The sequence below is a fragment of the Lactuca virosa genome, chromosome 7 (assembly GCF_052849685.1).
Source record: "Lactuca virosa cultivar CGN04683 chromosome 7, Lactuca_virosa_CGN04683_v6, whole genome shotgun sequence".
NCBI classification, from domain to species: domain Eukaryota; kingdom Viridiplantae; phylum Streptophyta; class Magnoliopsida; order Asterales; family Asteraceae; genus Lactuca; species Lactuca virosa.
The window spans coordinates 63589099-63610712 of NC_136432.1; the positions used below are offsets into that span (position 1 = coordinate 63589099).

The 21614-nt window shown below is 34.6% G+C and overlaps 3 protein-coding genes and 1 long non-coding RNA gene across 4 annotated transcripts; 1 reads left to right on the plus strand and 3 right to left on the minus strand.

Moving 5' to 3' along the window:
- Positions 1-1297: 1297 nt before the first annotated feature.
- On the minus strand, positions 1298-1633 carry LOC145126717 (uncharacterized). Its single transcript, XM_079062026.1, has one exon. The coding sequence runs from the start codon at positions 1631-1633 to the stop codon at positions 1298-1300; it is 336 nt and encodes a 111-aa protein (XP_078918152.1).
- A 3801-nt stretch (positions 1634-5434) lies between these two features.
- MCM3 (Minichromosome maintenance (MCM2/3/5) family protein) lies at positions 5435-10434 on the minus strand. The gene is made up of 16 exons (XM_079059413.1): positions 10271-10434; positions 10090-10196; positions 9770-9978; positions 9427-9557; positions 9105-9343; positions 8690-8926; positions 8327-8481; positions 8024-8232; positions 7029-7194; positions 6747-6940; positions 6600-6659; positions 6434-6523; positions 6129-6316; positions 5970-6038; positions 5722-5863; positions 5435-5631 (listed from the first exon to the last, which is right to left on the minus strand). The coding sequence occupies exons 1-16, from the start codon at positions 10334-10336 to the stop codon at positions 5572-5574; spliced, it is 2322 nt and encodes a 773-aa protein (XP_078915539.1). The 5' UTR covers positions 10337-10434; the 3' UTR covers positions 5435-5571.
- LOC145124171 (uncharacterized) lies at positions 8476-9080 on the plus strand. Its single transcript, XR_013715520.1, has 2 exons — positions 8476-8673; positions 8787-9080. It is a non-coding gene; the product is annotated as an uncharacterized LOC145124171 (long non-coding RNA).
- Positions 10435-12192: 1758 nt separating the features above from the next.
- On the minus strand, positions 12193-16382 carry LOC145124099 (3-oxoacyl-[acyl-carrier-protein] synthase I, chloroplastic-like). The gene is made up of 7 exons (XM_079059319.1): positions 15797-16382; positions 13734-14165; positions 13335-13508; positions 13046-13159; positions 12793-12894; positions 12638-12704; positions 12193-12459 (listed from the first exon to the last, which is right to left on the minus strand). Exons 1-7 carry the CDS (start codon positions 16247-16249, stop codon positions 12392-12394), a joined length of 1410 nt encoding a protein of 469 aa, XP_078915445.1. The 5' UTR covers positions 16250-16382; the 3' UTR covers positions 12193-12391.
- Positions 16383-21614: the final 5232 nt, after the last annotated feature.

The following is a 21614-nucleotide window of genomic DNA, read 5'->3' on the forward strand; positions in this document are numbered from 1 at the left end:
CCGAAATTCGGTTGTTACAAAAGATGCATTTTAGGATGTTACAGAATTTGCCTTGAGACACATAAAAACTCATGCCCAAAATCTCAAAATGCCTATATTTATAGCCCCAACTTTTTTCCATATTACAAATCTTGCAAAGTTACAAGTCAGTCAACTTTCAAACACGGATATTAAAATCAATGCACCTATTTGCTTCTGCAGACAACCAAGTGTAAAATGGGTAGTGGTAAATTTAAGTGGCCATAGCTTATAGGTTCCTTCCCCATGGTAAACTCTTTCAACATAGGAAACAATTGTGGCCTCTCATAAATGAAGTTTGGTATCTTTCTTTTCTTTGTTAAAGTCACCTTATGTTCTTCAAAAACGAAATCAAAGTCCTTAAACATCAAATAAATGCAACGGCATAAGGTGTTCAAAGAAACATCTTCCTTTCTTTCATCGTCTCACCAAAAACCTTATAACTTGTAACATCATTTGTCATCACATGGGAAACATTTTTTCACCAATTTTTCCACAAAATCATTTGACAACACAAATACTTTGCATTTGTCTTGTTAGACTGTTGGGTGTGGGCAACATGTTATTATATGTTACCACACCCAAAAGGTGTCACGTCAGCATCCTACTCATACATGGGTGTTATAACACTCAAGGTAGAAATGTGCAACATCTAATAACATGTGATAACATCATTTATTTTTTTTATTTTTTTAATTTTTTTTTGATGTTTTTCTTTTCTATATTTCGAATTTGTTTTTTTATTTATATCATAATAATTATATTTATCATATAAATTAAATCATAAATTAAAAATAACATTTGAAAAGTAAAAATAAAATTTTAATAAATCTTAAATTAAAAACAACATTAAAAAAATTACAACAAAAGACAAAAACAATGAAAAACCTAAAAAACAGAAAAATGATGATAAAACCTACATTTTTTGACCTAAACTATTCATCTTCGTGACCAACATAGATGTAATATGCCAAGTCTTCACGGAGTTGCTTGTGTTTTTGTTGGTCTTAAATATCAACCACTCTATGTAAATATTTTGATGTCCCTGGTTGAAATTGCACATGTCTAGGTTCCGTAGGCGAATACGTTGCAATATTGCGTCCTTTATCTTCGACAACCATGTTATGCAGTATGATACATGCATACATGATATCTCGTAGAGTATCTAACTCATAAGGTCTCGCCACATGTTCAACTATGTGCCATTTTGATTTCAAAACCACAAAAGCACGTTCAACGTCCTTACGTGCTCCTTCTTGTCGTCTCTTGAAATATTTGTCTAAACGCCTTCACAAACGTGGAATATGGTGGATATATTCCATCTGTAAGGTAATACCCAAACTTTTCCTGACAAAAGATCGTCAAATATTGGTGATTGATCGAGAACGTTGACGTCGTTGTTGGAACCCGCAACCCCGAAATAAGCATGCCAAATCCATAAATCTTGTGAAGCAACAGCCTCTAATACCAATGAAGGCGTTCCATGATGACCGCTCAAATACTGGCATTTCCACGCCACGGGGCAATTTCTTCGGTTCCGGTGTGTGCAATCAATGCTCCCAAGCATTTTCGGAAAACCATGTCTTTCTTCATGCGCTGCATATAGTTGTTGCATATCATGCAACGAATGTTTGCGCAAGTATTCGTCACCGAAGGTTTAACAACACTTCTTGCCAATAATACAAACTTTATCGTGCGGTCCTCTCAGACATTCTCATATAATCATCAACAGAATCGGGCGACTCCCCCATTGCCATAAGTTTAATTGCAGCAACACATTTCTGCAACCTTGTGAAGCCTCGTTTACCTCTAGCATCATATCTCAATTGGAAAAATCCATACCTAAATATATATTTAACATGTAAAAATTGTATTTATTTTATCTAAAAGTGACATTTATAAATTAGAAAACTTGAAACAAACGATACCTTGCTTCCATGGCGTGGGCTATCATTTCAAACACATTTTTTTCGCAAACGAAGCCTTCTTTTGAAATCGCTTGCCTGGTAGACACAATTATCCGTAAAGTAATCGTTAACTAGCCGTCTATGCTCTTCCTCACGATCTCTATTTAACGTCGCACGTCGTGTGAGTAGTGGAGTTGGATCTTGCTGTAGTAGCATGTCTGTATAATATCGGTACATCATACTCACGAAGATATCGTCTTCGTCGTTATCATCGTTGTACGGATGGGCCGGATCAAAACGATCCATATTTTGGTTTTGAATTATTGAAAGAAATATGTAATTGTGAGAGAAATTGATGTATTTTGTAGGTAAATTTGATATAAATTATATGTATTTATAGTGTATATAAAAAAAATTCCGCCGGTGACCGTTTTTAAACGATCGAAATTGTGACCGTTTGAATAAAAATCGAAGCAACTTTTCACGTTTCCTCTCTTGTTCACGATAACACCCGGTAACATAACACCAAATAACGGCTAGGGGGTGGTGTTCCTCCCGTTATGGCGCCGTTTTTGGATGCCACATGGGCATAACGCCCCTCTCCGTTGCCCACTCCGAGTAGACTTATGATGATGGGTGTGGGCAACATGTTATTGCATGTTACCACATCCAAAAGGTGTCACGTCATCATCCTAGTCATACATTGGTGTTATAACACCCAATGTGGAAATGAGCAACACCAAATAACATGTAATAACACTCCTTGTTTTCTATTTTTTTTATTTTTTTATTTATTATTTTTTTGTGTATGTTTTTAGTTTTTATATTTCCAATTTGTTTTTTTTTATGTCATAATATTTATAATTATCATATAAATTAAATCATAAATTAAAAATAACATTTAAAAAGTAAAAGTAAAATTTTAATAAATCCTAAATTAAAAACAACATAAAAAGATTACAACAGAGGATAAAAACATCTAAAACTTAATAATAATAATAATAATAATAATAATAATAATAATAATAATAAACGAGAAAAAATACATTTTTGACCTAAAGTATTCATCTTCAGTACCATCATAGATATGATCTGCCAAGCATTCTCGAAGTTGCTTGTGTTTTTGTTGGTCTTGAATGTCAACGAATCTATGTAAGTATTATGTTGTCCCTGGTTGAAATTGAATGTGCCTAAGTTTCGTAGGCGAATACTCCGCAATGTTTCGTCATTTATCTTCAATGATCATGTTATGCATTATGATACATACATACATAATATCTCGTAGATTGTCCAACTCATATGGTCGTGTCGCATGTTCAACTATGTGTCATTTTGTTTTCAGAATTCCGAAAGCACGTTCCACGTCCTTACGTGCTCTTTCATGTCTTCTCTTGAAAAATTTGTCTCTTGACAAACATGGAATACAGAGGCGGACCTTGAAGTTTTGAATTTGGGGGGGGGGGGGGGATAAAGTATATATAAAAATTGAAGAACAAGGGGGGCAAAGTCAAATTGTATATTTTTAGGCATAATATGTAACTTTTTTAATAGTTATGGACTAATTAAAAAAAGGGGAGGGGGGGCACAGCCCCCCTGGCCCTATATAAGCTTCGCCAATGGTGGAATATGGTGGATATATTCCATCCGTGAGGTAATACCCGAACTTATACTCATGGTCATTTACTGTGAAAAGAACATTCGGTGCCTTTCCTATCAAAAGGTCCTGAAATATTGGTGACTGATCAAAAACGTTTGTGTCGTTGTTAAAACCCGCAACTCCGAAAAAAGCATGTCAAATCCATAAGTCTTGTGACGCAACAGCCTCTAATACTAATGAAGGCGATCCAAGATGAACATTTGTGTATTGACCTTTCCACGCCACAGGACAATTTCTCCATATCCACTTTGTACAATCAATGCTTCCAAGCATACCCGGAAAACCATGTCGTTCTTCATGTGCTACATATAGTTGTTGCATGTCATTCAATGAAGGTTTGTGCAAGTATTTTTCACCGAAGGTTTTGATAACACTTCTCGTCAATATATACAAACTTTCTCGTGCAGTTCGCTCTGACATTCTCATATAGTCATCAATAGAATCGAGCGACTCCCCCAAAACCATAAGTTTGATTGCAGCAGCACATTTTTGCAACCCTGTAAAACCTCATTTGCCTCTCGCATGATACCTCATTTGGAAATATTCATACCTAAACATATATTTAATTTTTAAAACAATTATTTAATAATCTAAAGAACATATATTTAATTTTTAAAACAATTATTTAATAATCTAAAGAACATATATTTAATTTTTAGAAAAAATATAATTACGGTACCTGTTTTCCATTGCACTGGCTATCCGTTGAAACACATTTTTCCGCAAACGAAACTTTCTTTTAAAATCGCTAGGTTGGTAGACATAATTATTCGCAAAATAATCGTGTGCTAGACGTCTATTCCCTTCTTCACAATCTCTGTTCAACGCCGCACGTCTGGTCAGTAGTGGAGCTGGCTCTGGCGGTAACATGTCCGTAGTATATCTGTACATCATACCCATGAACATATCATCCCTGCCGATATCATGATTGTATGGATTGAACGGATCAAAATGATCCATTTTTTGTAAATAAAAATATATAAAATATAATAAACTTGATAGAAATATGTATTTGATGAATTTTGTATGTAAAAATTTGAAGTTAAAATGTATGTGTGTGTGTGTATATATATATATATATATATATATATATATATATATATATATATATTATTGGAATTAAAATGAATTTTTTTTTAATTCGTGACCATTCCACAACGGTCGAAAAATAGACCGTTCACATGCATTTCGTCCCATTACCACCCAAACACCAAATAACGTAACGCCTAATAACGGGGACCGGGGGCGGTGGCCCGTTATACCGACATTATTCGGATGCCACGTCAGAATAATGTTGCTCGCCGTTGCCCGCTCCCACCCGTCATAATACCAAATAGTTTGCATTTGTCTTGTTAAATACCAAATCATTAGTGTGATACTAATTTTCTTCTACTCTTTTTTTAGTCTTCAAGTAGTGACTTCGTGTAAAACTTCCTTATACAAGGATTTTTTTTGGAAGCACTGGTATGCAAATCAAGCACAAATTGTTTAAATACAATATCAAGAAGCATACTCTAGTCTCCTTGTCAATTTAAGTAAAATACCCATATATCCTATTGTTTACCGAGAATAACAATATACTTTACTTTCACTTACCAATAAAAAGCAATGTACCTTACCTTTTACTATAATAGCAACGCAATCTACTCTCATCACCAATATCAACAATGTACTTTACCCTTTACTTTCTTTTTATACCATATGAGCAACATACTTATATTTTTCATCTATAACATACTTGATTTTTAACCGACATAGTATTATGTTATTATATACAAATATATATGTGATTCATTTGTTGCCAAAAGAGAATACCATAACCAATTTTAAAGGAGAAAATGATGCATATTAGTTATCTGAAAAGTAACTTAAACTAGATGTTAACTTCACATGAGGTGTCTTAAAGTTACACAACACTTGTGTTGATAATAAAACACTCAGTAATTAAATAGTAAATACCATAACAAAAACAAACATAATTCTCTCACTTCAATATGTTGGATAAACAACATCATCAACTATCATTACACTCCCTTCATCCCGCCAACTCTGCATCAAAGTAACTCCCATTTTTAGATTTTTGACATTTTACAAAAACCAATAATAATAATAAATAAATTAATAAATTAAAAACTATACCTCTAAAAGGGAGATTATCTCTGCCCTTGAGTAAGGTACAGCTGCCCGAATGTTAACCACCTGCTCAATTTCTGTTATTGTTATTTGCTCAAACCGCTTTTCATGTCGATGCTGCTCAAATGCAGATCTAAATGCAGCAATCCTACAGTCACAAAAGAAGTACTCAATGTTAAGGAAATTACAGTTTTGACCTTTTGGTAAAAAAATAAGTTTTAATTTCCAAAAAAAGAAAAAATAAAACTACACACCTCTCAGCTGAGGTAGTTTGTCCTTGTCCCACTGGAGGTTCATCGACATCCATTGGTTCAGTTTCAGTCCTGAAAAAAAAAACGGATTTTTACTTTCTATAATATTTATCAGATAAGAAAAAAAAAAGGTTTTATAAAATTATAAGATTATCCACTTACCCTGTTTGAGTAGTAGCATCTGGCTTTCTTTTTCTTCTGACACTTCCATTGTTATTATTATTATCTCCATCATTGTCAGCTTTTTGATTTTCTTCATTTTGCCTACGCTCTTCCATGTCAGTCAACTCTTGATGATAAATAGCAAAGTTGAGAACTTTCAATGCAGCATCCACGTCGGATTTCAGAATCTAAACCATAAAACAAAAGGTAAACCCTAATCTAGAGCACACGACTGGTATAAGAACCTAAACCCTAAATCCATTTGAGATTTAGGGTTTAGGGTTTAGAGTGTTCAATACACATACCTGTTTGCTTAATTTAAGTTTGGCATGTGCTGTAGAGAGACGAATTATTGTCTCTAGGGTTCTGGCAGTTATCGGAAGGGTTCCTCCAGTCTATAAAAAATAAAAATCAAAAATCAATATGGATAATTAAACATTAGGTAGATGAGTGTTAATAGCTAATACTAACCCTGCTATTGCCATGGCTGTTTCTGAGTTCAGCATATGCAGTTGCAATTTGCTCAGATGCCTAAACAAGAAAATATCTCATCATTAACACAAGCATAAGTATAAGCATATATGGAGAACAATTTTTAAAAGAAGAAAAAAGAAATACTTCATCAGTAAGATCTGGCTGAATCCTGTGTTTTGCATAATGAATGTACTTCTTGAGAAATTTGATCTTCAAAGCTTCATCTTTAAGTTTCTTTCCTTTTGTTTTCCCATGTAGCATTCTGTTGTACTCCACAAAGATAGAACCATCCACCTCAACTTCATCCTCTCTTCCATACATTGACGCCACATCATCACCTAAACAACCATGTTTCAATTTTGATCAATTTTTAACAAAATATTTTAATTTTATAACAAACGCACTATCTTATGTTTTTATTCTTACCTCCATCAGTGGCAGATCGAAAACGATGCATACGCAAGACATGATCAGAAATGCGTCTATCAATAATAGGGTCCATTTGATCCAACACAATAAACAGCAAATCAAAACGTGACAACAAGGAATCAGGAAGTCCGATATTCTTTGTTGGAGTAATTGACCGGTCATACTGCAATCAATTAATTAACACAGTAAGGTATTTCTGAAAAAGACGAAAATGCCCTTGTTGTGATGTGTACTTTACTGAGACCCCATTTGTTAACCGTATAAAAATTGGATTTTTTTCCCCAGCATTTGTGAAAAAGACAAAAATGCCCTTGTCATATACTTAATTGAAACCCTAACCGTCAATGAAACAAAAACTTGATTTTTTATCAGACCCAGAAAGGTATTTGTGAAAAAGACAAAACTGCCCTTTACAGAGACCCCATTTGTCAATGATCTAAAAACTGGATTTTTCGTCCCACTCATAAAGGTATTTGCAAAAAAGACAAAAATACTCTTGTCATAATGTGTACTTAATTGAGACCCTAACTATCAACATAACAAATTTTGGATTTTTTAATCCGAACGAGAAAGGTATTTGTGAGAAAGACAAAACTGCCCTTTACTGAGACCCCATTTGTCAATGGTCTAAAAACTGAATTTTTCGTCCCACCCATAAAGGTATTTGCAAAAAAGACAAAAATACCCTTGTCGTAATGTGTACTTAATTGAGACCCTAACAATCAACGAAACAAAATTTGGATTTTCCATCCGACCCAGAAAGGTATTTGTGAGAAAGACAAAAGTGCCCTTGTCAATGGTCTAAAAATTGGATTTTTTGTCCCACCAATAAAGGTACTTGCAAAAAAAAATGCCATTGTCATAATGTGTACTTAATTGAGACCCTAACTGTCAATGGAACAAAATTCAGATTTTTTTTGTCACTCTCACCCAAAAAGGTATTTGTAAAAAAGACGAAAATGCCCTCATCAAGAAGTGTACTTAGTACTTACTGTTCCATAGATGGGATTGGCAGCTGCTACCACACTGCATCGAGCATTCAAAGATGCATGAATTCCAGCTTTTGCTATTGTTACAGTTTGTTGTTCCATAACTTCATGTATTGCTACACGATCTTGATCGTTCATTTTGTCAAACTCATCAATACAGATCACACCTCTGTCTGCAAGAACCATTGCACCAGCTTCCAGCCTTCTTTCTCCTATAAAATTCAAAACAACATAACGATTTAGTAAAAAAAAATTAAAAAAGCTGATTTTTTTTTTGTGTTTTTTGATTTATCAAGAATATGCTACCAGTTTCTTGATCAGAAGTAACTGCTGCAGTCAATCCAACCCCAGAAGAACCACGACCTGTGGTTGATATTGCTAGAGGAGCAATGTTCATAATAGCTCTCAGAAGCTGTGACTTGGCAACAGAAGGATCACCAACCATCATCATGTTAATGTCACTGCAAATCACATAAAACAGGTTTAAGTAAATTTGATTATTTTATAATCTTTTCTTTCCATTCCAAAGTTGACATAATGGATGCAATCACATTCTTTCAAGAACAGTCCATTCCATTCCATCAGAAAGAAGGGAATGAAATGAATGATTCCATTTCTTAGTTAAAGAAAATGGAGTATAAAGACCACAAAAGGTAATTGACAACTCACCCTCTTAAATGAGTCCCATTCTTGAGATTCTTTTCTGTTCCACTAAGCATCAGTAAAATAACTGCTTTCTTTATCCATGCATGCCCATAAATCGAAGGTGCAAGTGATCTTGAAAGCAGTTCAAATGTGTCATCCCTCTCAGCTATCTGCTTAATTTTTTTTATGTCATCAGAGCTATACACTGGAGCATTTGCCTCTTTGTTCAGCAGAGAAACATTGTTTGCTATAAGCACAGTCCTACATATCAAATCAAGATTCCCAGTTAGCCCTCCAAAAAACAATACCTTTTAAGGGTATTTTTGTAATTTGCCGCCAAAGAAAGTATAAAAACATAGAAAAATGGTACCAAATATGTTCAATTAGTTTATAAATAACATAAAGATTAACATTGTGAAGGGCCTTTTAGTAATTTAACCTGAAAACTCCATTGACACTACCCTGGCTTTTTCCTGGAATAGCTTTGTATATTCCAACAATTGCCACACGATCTCCAGGTTTGCATGAATCCACAAGGTCATCTTCTGCAATGACATCAACTGTTCTTGGTAGTTGACCAGGGGCAGAATTTTCAGGCACCTCTTGCATAGATAATGTTTGATGATCTTTGTAACTGCATAGCCCATATTCAGTTACTAACAAATTGCCATTATCATCCTGCAAAAAATATTATATAAATTAGATATTTGGTTTCTGTTATATTTGTGAAATGTGAGATATTACAGAGGATTTGGATTTACCCTGGTTGGATATACAGAGCCTGTTGGCAAACCCATGGTGGAAGTGATGTCTCGATACTCACGGGATGTGAACTGAGTAGTTGAAGGGCAATAATGAACACTTTTAACAACTTTTGGCCTTACAAGAGAACCTAGAAAAAGAAAATGGTAAATCAGATGTGCGTTGATAGTCAATAATATGGTATGAAAGCTTTAGGTTAACCTAACTGGCCTAAAATGTAGAATTTTGGGGGATAGATGGTAATGATTTGATACCAACTAATATGCTATGGAGCTCATTATGAATATCGAATCATCCCAATAGAAGCATGAAATCATGAAAAGCAGATCATTGAAAACTTACATTTGGTAATAATCCCCTCGACTTTAACCATTGAACCAATAAACTCAGAAAGCAAATCTCTGGGCGTAACCTTCCTCGAAACAAATGGTCCATCAAACCCAATCAATACTTGCTCCCCTTCCTTCAGAAACTTCGGATCAATGCTCCGTGTTCGTTCAGTTATGAAATCCGACAACGACTGGATGTATTCGTTAGGGGTCTGAAGCAGCCTAATTTATAACACAAATCCATAGATCACATTCATATTCATAAAAGAGTGAATCTGTATACGATGTACTATCATTTCAATTCAATATGTATATTCATGTAATGATTTATACCTTCGAGCCAAATCCTCGGCTCCACGTTGAAAGAGGTGAGAAAGCTGAAAAATCAAACGATGGCGCTTGTTCTGGATCATATTTCTGATATCTTCATCTAAACTATCCTGTTAACAACAGCCCAAGTGTAAATAAACACTCGCAACACATACATCGACAAAAACAAGAGAAAGAATATTACGTTTGTGTCGAACAATTCGCTGAAAGCTTTTTTGTTGGAAGCCCTTTGTTCTTCGCTGATGTCCATTTCGCTTGCTCGCTTAGAGAGAAAGGATTATAGGAAAACCACGAAGAGATGCAGAGAAGAAGAGAGGTGAAACTTTGCCCTAAATGTGCTGCGTTGTTTAGGCGGGAAGAGCAGAGGTGTTGGTAAAGTATTCTGGCGGGAAAATAATGATAGTCCCGCGTAAATGTAATAGACGCCCGGCCCAATAAAGATTTGTAATGTAAACTAGATAAAAGCCCAGGCCAAAGCCCAAATTAAGTCACACTAATGGTCCAATTGGTCCCTATACTTTGGTCATACTTAAGATTTAGTCCCTCTTATCTTACGTGCTCTCAAGTCTTAATCCCATTTCTACTTCAATTTGGTTCATGTTTTGCATTTTAATTTTTCTCAATTTCAGTTTTGGTCATGTTTCGCATTTTCATTTTTACTTGTATCACGTTTTGTTTGATACGATAGAATGAAATTATGAAGAAAATAAATGGAATGAACGATTAATAGAATGAATCGTTATATTTCATTGTCATGTTTGGTGGGTTTGAATAAACGAAGTGAGTTATTCAAACATATTATTTGTTATTAATAAATAGAAAACTAATTAACTAAAATTGATAAATAAATAAAAAGAGTATTACAGTATTTTATATAAATAAATAAAAATAAATCATTAAATAAACTACATATAAACATATTTATGCCGTTCAAACTTCAGTAATTATCTATGATCTAAAAAGGTTGCAGGATAAAAAGAAATAGATAACGTAAAATCTTAAAGTATAACTATACTAAAAAACATATTTTTATTTAAAAAATGAAGTTTTGAAAATTTTAAGAAAATTTTTAAAAAAATGGTATTTGCTAAAAAAAATTATGAAAAAATAATAATGTACAGTTATGGTAAATATCATTCTATTTCTAGAAGCAATGAAAAATCAAAACACTAATCTCTCACATGATGAAAATCGGCTCAACGGAAAGAATCGCATTTGTATGCAATGCTCCATTTCATTCCTTTGTGATAACCAGACCATATTTTTTCATTCATATGATGTTTCATTTCATTATCTCTTCGATTAGTGCATACCAAATGATACCCTAAGTCATAAACTCTCGTTAAAAAATTGTATGCATAATAATATATCTAACAAATTTTTTTTTACTTTTTACTACAACCAGAATTGTTTTATAAAAGAAATTAGATTTACTATTATGAAAATCCAAAAAATGAAAGAACAAACGTTTTGTGGGTCAATGAAGCCACTTTGATCCATATTAAATCTTAACGCAACCTTGTTTGATGTTTTAGTCAAGTCACTCATTTTGCCACCCTTGCAAAATTATGCATATTAAACTGGTTACATTATGTATAAAACTAAATATGATCAAATCTTAATAGAAAAAATAATTGTTGAAAGTAACCATATAATAAATTTCCCAAAAAGATATTTAGTTTGATTTGTATCTAAAAATTCTTGACTCTCGTTAATCATGAAGGTCGTATGATCATTTCTCTTATGAAAAATATTATTTGATTGTTTGAGGAGAAAGAACTTTATAAATATAATACCAGCAGAATAGAAATATATTTGACATGTCGATTAGGATTAAATTCATCTTAAGTAGATTACAGTGATCAAAAGTCGTACAAAACATATTCAAACATATATCAACCCAATTGTTTCTTTTAAGATGATATTATTATTATGAAAATATATAATATTTTTTAATCGCATCCAATACTTGAATTACTAGTAAAGTACAGAAAACTGTAAATTTACAATATAAAACTTTTAAATATGAATTTTGTCTTAAATCAAAAATCGACAAAAACAAGTGTGTGTGTGTGTGTGTGTGTGTGTGTGAGAGAGAGAGAGAGAGAGAGAGAGAGAGATGTAATTTACCAAATAATACAGAAGATACATGTTCATGAACGCAATGCAATGCTAGTGCCTCTAAATTTCAAAATGTACTTACTCAATCACCACTCACCTCTAAGTAACATGACTAAAATCGCCAAACAAACATTAAACAACAAGTCTCTCTTTATAAACCCTAACTTTTTCCACCAATCAATTATCAAGGCTTGAAAGCAGAGAATGCTACAACAGAATTGTGTCCACCAAAACCAAACGAATTCGAAATCGCTGCACATTTACAAAAACATTTTAATCAATCAGTCAACCAAATACAACAATACTACACAGTCTTTTGCACCTTTTTGGGTACGGACAAAAAAAATTGCAATTCTTGTCTCATTGACATCAGTCTCAGTCTGACAAATGGGGCCCACAGGATTCCAAAATGAAAAAAATTCAAACTCACCAACGTTGATTTCGTGTTGCTGTTTTATATTTGCAACGGTATCAAATTCGACTGCAGGCTCCGGGTTCTACGTTACAAAAACACAAGATTAAAAAATTAAAAAATAATTGTAAAATTATTTTTAAAAAAAGTTATAAAAAAAATGAAGAACATACAAATTGGTTTATGGAAGGATGGAGCCAGCCTGTCTGAATGGCTTTGACTGTAGCAATGGCTTCAAGACCACCAGCTGCACCTAAGCAGTGTCCTATCATAGACTGAAACATAAACCAATTAAGATATTTTTATTTTTTATTTTTTTGCTTTTATTTCTCAAAATGGTTTTGTTATTTTTTTCGAATAATTATAAGCAACATTTATTTATTAAGACAACAATTAATGGAAAAAGATTTGGGATTTGGGGTTTACCTTGGTTGCATTCATTTTGATGCCTTCAGTTTTCTTGAATACCTTTTTTACAGCATTTACCTCAGCAAGATCACCAACTAATGTTGATGTTGCATGTGCATTGATGTAGTTTACCTGTAATTACAAACAAGTATATAAAAATATATATAATTATGCAACAATCTTTTGACCCTAAAACGATATAAAAAAAACCATTTTCGTGGAAAAAAAAATGGAAAGTTGTTGCATAAATACGAATATATAATCTATAAAAACAATCACATTAAAAAATAAAAAATATTTAAAGTACCTCTTCTGCAGACACACCAGCATCCATCAAACTACTTTGAATACAAGAAGAAACACCAAGTCCATCTGAACGTGGATCAGTCATATGATAAGCATCACAATTAATTGCTCCTCCCAAATATTCTGCAAGTATTGGTGCATCTCTTTTCATTGCATGTTCCAAACTCTCCATCACCTTCAAAAAAAAATTATGCTTATTAACTGTTGTTTGATTGATCGAGTCAGATCTGATTGAGTCAAGGCCTGTTTGAGTAACACAGTCTTCTAAGTGTGGTATCAAACAGTCTGAATCTGACACTGACAGACCCACTCGTAAAATCGGAGACAAAAGAAAACAATGACAAGTCAACCCAAACTGACCCGACCCGACCCGTATTATAAAAACGGGTACCAAACTTACCAAAACACCAGCACCTTCTCCCATCACAAACCCATCTCTATCTTGATCCCATGGCCTTGAAGCAGTTTGAGGATCATCATTTCTCTGAGACAAAGCCCTACACGCCACAAAACCTCCTAATCCAATCGGAATAATTGCCGCCTCGGTGCCGCCAGCAATCATCATGTCCGCCTCCCCTCGCCGGATGTGATTTGCCGCAGCGTGGAAGCAGTAATTGGAGGTAGCACAAGCGGTTGAAATTGAATAGTTGGGCCCCATAAACCCCAAATCAATAGCTAACAATGCGGACCCCATGTTTGTTATTGCATATGGAATGAAAAAAGGCGTGATTTTTCTATGACCTTTCTCTATCAGAGACTTCACCCCATCGGAAAACACTGTGAGACCTCCCATTCCTGTTCCCACAAGCACACCGGCACGTTCTTTATCGATCTGCAAAAAAATATATATATCGACAAGAAATACTGACTGTATTGTTACATATGACATGACTAATTGTACTGTGTTTGGCATGCATTGGACTAGGACTAGGACTGAAACCGATGTCAATGGAGCAAAAATTGTAATTTTTTGTCACATCCAAAAAGGTGGGACAAGGACACGCTCTCAATCTCTTGTTTGTGCAAAAGACAAAAACGCCCTCCGTATCCTCATCATTATAAAAAGCCCTGGAAAGCTTGTCATGTCCCATCCAGTCAAGTGCCATGTAATAAATGGAGCCTAGGCTGCAATTGTTATGCAGACTGGACGGGACATGACAAGCTTTCCAGGGCTTTTTATAATGATGAGGATACGGAGGGCGTTTTTGTCTTTTTCACAAACAAGAGATTGAGAGCGAGTCCCTGTTCCACCTTTTTGGATGTGACAAAAAATTAAAATTTTTGTTCTATTGACATCGGTTTCAGTCTCAGTCCAATGCATGACAAACACGGTACAATGTTATGCAGTCTAAAAGTGTACAATTAATCTCAAAGTGTCTCGAGTGCTTTTTGATAATGACAAATTGACAATAGGAGAATTTACTAAACGTGTTGGAAAAAGGAAAGGTTGGAATTTATTCCGTACATCTTAGAATGAAAATAATTTTGGGGATGTAAAGTAAACTTTATACTTGTTTTTTCCCTTTACGTATGTCTCATGCATTTTTTACACAAATAAATAGAACTACTGAAGGTCATATGAACATCATGCACTCAACATTGTTTTCCAACAAAGTAAGAGATTCAGTGCACTTTACACATGATCTCCTTAGTACACGCATCACAAACTCTTTTACCCAAGGCACATGTATCAAGTATGCTTCAAATTTATTATTTATATAACAAGGTGCTCTCATTTATTTGTATATTATAGCATCCTACTTATCATTTTTTGGATAACATTTCTATGATTTGGTAGATTTTTCAAAGTACAATGTTGTAATAGGAAGAAATGAAAGTAGGACTCTATAATAAACAAATCAATGAAAGTACTTTATCATTTCTTGCATTTAAGTTTGATTTGAACACTATTTATTTTCCCATTTTATTGCACATGTAAGCCTCTTGGTTTTACTGTAATCGATACATTGAATTGTAAAAAAGTAAAAAGGTTTATGGACATTGTAAAATTTGCAGTAAGCCCTCAAAAGCACACAAAATCAGATTTTTTTTTACACTAAATGATCAGAAAATTATACACTGTTTACCAAAACACTCAAATTTAATTATTGCAACTTTAAATCACAACAACCAGTTTGAAGTCACATCTAAATAGCAGATCCTGAATGGATTTTAATCAGAAAATGTACAGAGTTATATGCATATGAAGATAAATAACGATTAGAAAAGGTTTCAAAATGATGAAATCTATCACATTTTCGATTTATAGGCATCACGCAAATGTGGCATCCATTCAATTGTTGTGACTTTAATTCATCACACATTTCTAATTTCAAGCTTACTATTGCCCAAATCCAGCACACATCCGCTAAACTCCACTCATGCAGTTCAAAACTTCAAATTACCCAAATAGCAACCAGATCCAAACATGAAAAACGAATGAAATTCAATAGAACTACAAACCTTAGAGCGTTTATCACCACCAAGATCAGCATCTTCAAGAGCCTTTTTACCAGCAACAATGCAATAGCGAAGACAATCATCAAGCCTCCGGTCATTCTTCCCATCGATATACCCATCCGCCTTAAACCCACGAATCTGACCACCAAATCGTGTCGGAAACTTGGACGCATCGAACCGGTCTATCAACCCGATTCCGCTCTCCCCCGCCAACAACTTTTCATAGTAAGTATCGACATCGTTCCCGAAGACCGATACCAAACCCATACCCGTAATGACAACCCGTTTCTTGGGATCCTTCTCACGTTTAGGGGCGGCGGCGACAGCTGAAATTACTGCGCGGCGGCGTGTGGTGAAGGAAGGCGATTTGACATTGGTGAGTAAAGAGTGTTTCTGAAGCGGGTCAAGTGGGGAGACCCGAAGTGGGGTTGATTGCAGAAGAGCTTGAGCTTGCATGGTTGTGGAGAAAGGGAAGAGATTTTGTGGAGATGGTGATGTTGGATCGATTTGAAGGAGATGTCTATTGTCTTGAACAGGGGGTATATATGGATGGATACATATACCTATCAGTTCTACTAAAACTGGTTTGTGTATGTTGGTGTCTAATTAGTAGTAGATCTTACCAAATCCTTGTTTTTCAATGGGTTGGCCAACACATGTATTCACAAATCAAACTATGACTTCATTTCATAGAGTAAATTACACAATTGGTCCAAACGTGGGTGTGGGTAATTTGTGTTTGGTCCTAGCTAATTTTTTTACATATGAAATCGATAGATTACTCTTTCTAATTGATTTTTTGATTTATTTATATTGATTTTTTGATTTATTTATATTGATTTGTTATTATTAATATGTAAAGTAATTGGAGTCAACCTATTATCCTCCACTGCTCGAAAAATTCTAGAAAAACTCAACTTATTATCCTTCAGTGCTCAAAAAATCATTATGTTATTTTTTTTGTACGGTAAAACCATTTTATTTGTTGATTATGTTTAAAATAATGTCTTGTAACCGGAAAACCCTTAATAGCCGGTTACCTAAAATTTGTGAAATCAGAAAAACCCAACCTATTATCCTCTAATGCTAAAAAAAACTGCAATAAAGTCTTTACATATTGGTCTCATAATCGATTTAGTCCTTATATCTTTTTTTTATTCAATTAAGTCTCAAAAACCGATAATCGTATTCAATTTAACCATTTTACCCGGTCAACGGGTCGTCCATGTAACATCCCGACTCTCAGGTATAAATTTAAATTGTTTATATTCATATTGACAGGGCAACTCGACGAGTTAGAGGCCCCAACTCGTCGAGTAGAGATTTAGATAGTCGCGTGGATCTTAGAATCAACTCGATGAGTTGGAGGACCCAACTCGACGAGTTGGAGCTGAGCGTGAAAACCCTAATTTTCAGGGTTTGCACCCTATTTAAAGGACCTTAAGCCCTCTATCTCGTTTCCCTCATCACCTTATCACCTTGAGACAACCCCTAATCAAGGTATCTTCCACTGTGAGAGAGAGAGTGAGACTAAGAGTGTGTGTTTTGGTGCATTTCTTGAAGGAACTTGAGGAGTAAAAGGCTTGGAACAAGAAGGAGTCTTTGGATCCGGCATCCATTCAGTGTTGACGGCCATTTTGAGGTAAAAAGCCATTATCTTGATCACTTGTTTGTTAGATCTCTCCATTAGAGAGTTTATGGCCATTGTTAGCATTTTCGTGAGCCATTGTTGGTTTTGAGCTTACCTTGAAGCTAAGACTTCAGATCTGGACGTTATTAGGCCCTTTAGGCCTAAAGACTCAAGTTTTATCAAACTTTGGCCAACTTCCATGCCTTAAACCCTTTTGTTGAGCTTTGTTTTGGCAAACTTAACCCTAAATGTCATGCATGGACGTAAAGTTTGCAGCTTTACGTGGTATTTCAGCCTTAGAAGGCTAGTTCTAGAGTTTGGGGCCTTAGTCTCGCTTAAAAGCATCTGAATGAGTGATTGGGTTGAAGGAACTTGACGAGTTGGTTAGGGTTTTCCCCGTTATCCTGGACGTTGTACAAACTCGGCGAGTTGGTGAGACAACTCGACGAGTTGAGTTGAATTTTCCCGATTTTTTGGAGAACGGAAGGAACTCGACGAGTCGCATGGATGTACTCGACGAGTTGGGTCAACAGGGAGTGTTGATTTGAGCGTTGACTTTTAGGTTTGGTCAAGTTGTAGACTTTGGAGACCATGGAGGGGTAAAATGGTCTTTCACCCTTTCCGAGAGTTAGTAAAGGAGTTAGCTTAACATCTTTGGAGTTATTATTATAAATTGTTAATTAAAGATGATTATGATATATGTAAGCGGAGTCTAGATCGACCGTTGAGTACGAGATATACTTACTTCACTTACGAGGCGAGTCTTCTCACCATACTTACCTGAGTGGTAATCATTGTGTGACCAGAGGGTCGTATTTATGTTATCGACCGAAGGGTCTTATGTGCTTATATTAAGACATGTGATATTATGTTTTCTGTCTTTGTGATTTATGTTGTATATTATTATGTGCATTTATTGAGATAGTACCAGAGGGTGCAAATTGTGTCGTGAGACCGGAGGGTCTTCATTGAGACACATGACCGGAGGGTCCTTATCGAGATATAGCCATGAGAGGCTAATTATTTGTGTGTGGTATTTTGGGGAACTCGCTAAGCTTTGTGCTTACAGTGTTGTGTGAAATGTGTTTCAGGTACATCTCAGGATTGCGGGAAGGTGTCGGCATGATTGTAGACACCAGCTAGTTGATTATGTTTTGAGGATTCTGGGATATTTGACAAACAATTTTTATGACTTGTGTTTGAAACAAATTTTAAATTGGGTTTGAGAAATGTTAAACTGTGTTTTGTGTGGATTTAAAAATGAAAATTTTATTTGAAAATTTAGAGTGTGACAGTCCAACTTTCCAAAATTACATTTTTAGCCCAGTTTTCAAAATTTATTACAAATTTGGTCCAAAATTTACACTTTTGGCCCAGATTTTAAATTTTATTAAAAATTTGTTCCAAAATTTACCTTTTTGGCCCAAATTTTAGAATATTGTTATGAATTCATCCTAAATTTAGTTGTTTTTACAACTTTTTTTCTCAAAATTTTGTTTCTAATATGTTTTTTATTTATAAAGAAAAAACATATTTTCATATAAAAAATCTTATATTTTCTATATAAAAACTTTTTTTGTAAAAAACTTTTTTGTATACGAAATACCTATTTATAAGAATATGTATTTATTAAGTACAAAAATACATACAAATCCGTTTTTATAAAAAAAATGTATACAACACCTATTTTATGACAAATACATTTTGTATGCAAACATATATTTATAAAAAAATATATATGCAAACACCTATTTCATAGTAAACATGTACATTTCTTTTGTAAAAACATATTTATATGCACAAAAAAACAAAATTATTTTACATGAAACACCGGAGGCATTACCATTTTGGCATTATAACACTTCTGAAATCCAACAACCCTATGCGGCTCTTCAAACCAGATTCTCCGTACCGTGAGTAGTTAAAAGATATTATAATAACACTTTAACACCGGAGGCATTACCATTTTGGCATTATAACACTTCTGAAATCCAACAACCCTATGCGGCTCTTCAAACCAGATTCTCCGTACCGCGAGTAGTTAAAAGATATTATAATAACACTTTATATATTATATTTTATAGTATATATTATTTATAAGTTCAAAATAACGATAATAAATTTAAACCTAAGCTATATTTAAAATAGGGTAAGCATAACTCACTTACCGGGAGGTTTTCTAGAAACCGGGCTCAGCGAGGGCAGAACTTTCCGAGCCGAAAAGCTCTTTTTCTCAGAGCCTTCTGGTGCTCCGGGACTCGCCTCTAACACCAGGGAAGTGCTAGGGAAAAACCTTGAAGGTTTGGGAGTATGAGAAAGGGAAATGTGAGAAATGTGTGAAAAGAAATGGCAATCCTCGCATGTATTTATAGGGTCGGTCCTTAGTCTACGCAGGGCGTACCTAATGGATTTTGAGCACTACAACATTCCTATGATGTACATGCAAACCCTAAAGCTTTGGATCTAGTTTGTCTAATGAACATGCAATAATCATCCAAAGCCATAAACCCTAGATATAGCATGTGATAATCAATATAAACATAAGAATAGGGTTTAGATCTTACCTTTGATTGTTATGTAGCAATAACAATCTATTCCTTCCAATAATTGGCTTCTAAAAACTTAGAGTCACAAATGTCACTCCTCTAATGGCTCACAAACACCAAGAGCAAGAGGATGAAGAAGGAGAAGAGGAGAGGCACTCAAAAACGTCTAGAAACCCTAAGGAAACTCTTAGCCACGTTTTTGGTGCCCTAGGGGTCCTTAAATAGTGAGGCTATTAGGGTTATCTAACAAGGAAACCCTAATTTGACTGCTTAGGCCCTAAGCAACCCATGGACTCCTCCTTTAGAGGCCTTGGACGATTTCTAATGGGTTTCCCCGTAGAATTCGTCCACTCCTCTAATAAGGAGTCCAATAGCCCAATATTCAACTATCACACAATTGACAGTTCTAGTCCCTTACGTTTAATTAATCTCTTTTAGCCACAAAATTAATTCTTAATTAATTATTGACCAATATTAAACAATATGATTTTTCCTTTAATATATTATTCATATAATATATTAATAAATCATAATTAATCCTCTCTTTCCATAATTCATCCTATCAAGTTGCTTTGGTGAAGGCAACCCAAAAGGACCATGCACCATCGGGTCAAGTATATACCAAAATAGTTATGGACTTAGACACTAATCCAACAGTCTCCTACTTAGATAAGTCTAATAACTATTCTGCGTATGACTTCAGATCCTGATCCGCAATCGTAGCTTTCAAAAGCCGCTGTCAACTCTGATCTTATCAGATACGCGTCCTTTAGACAAGGGATCATATATTCCTCCATTCTGGATATCATATAGACGTGAGACATGGATTTAAATCATTCTCTCAGTCTATGTGTCGTTTCCTGATTTCCGATTTATGACAACTGGCTAATTGAACAAATCAAATCAGTCCTGGCCCGGCCGAGCACTTTCCTTTGTCATCACTAAATCATCGAGGGGCCCACAGATATCGCTTTTATCCCATTTTGGGTAAAAGGAATGGATAAACTTCGACTCAATGCTCGCTTGTACTCACTCACCGAATCACACACAACAATACGTTTAATAACACCAAGTTACTGGTGCGTTTACATATTATCAATGTATAACCGACTCACAAGATACAACTCACACATCTCGGTTTTAAGAATATAAGATATTATCGTCTCACCAATCACTCGTGATAAAATCCATGAAGCGATCCAAGTGAGTGTGGGTTTAATCCAATGCTCAAGTCATATTCGTAAGCACTCATGAACATTGTAGCAAACTTTTGCTATGTCTAATACACTTTAGACAATCTACACACCAATTCATGACAATCTTCTTTCATACCTACTCCCAAAGTATGAGTGACTGTGGAACGTTCAAATAATTCGATTATTCTCAAATAACTCAATTATTTAGGAAGTCAAAACATGCAAATTGAAACAAAAGAATAATACTAATCTTATATGGCCCTAAACTTTTGAGTGTAAATAAAACACTTTTATTTAATCACCATATTGATTACTCATTATTTGTTGTTTCGGGTAATCAACTTCTTACTTGAATTATGACGACAATTGTCCCATGCTCTTAGCATGCACATTATGTTTACTTATGGTCCTTACTCTGTGAAATAGTATAATTGAATAACATTTTCAAT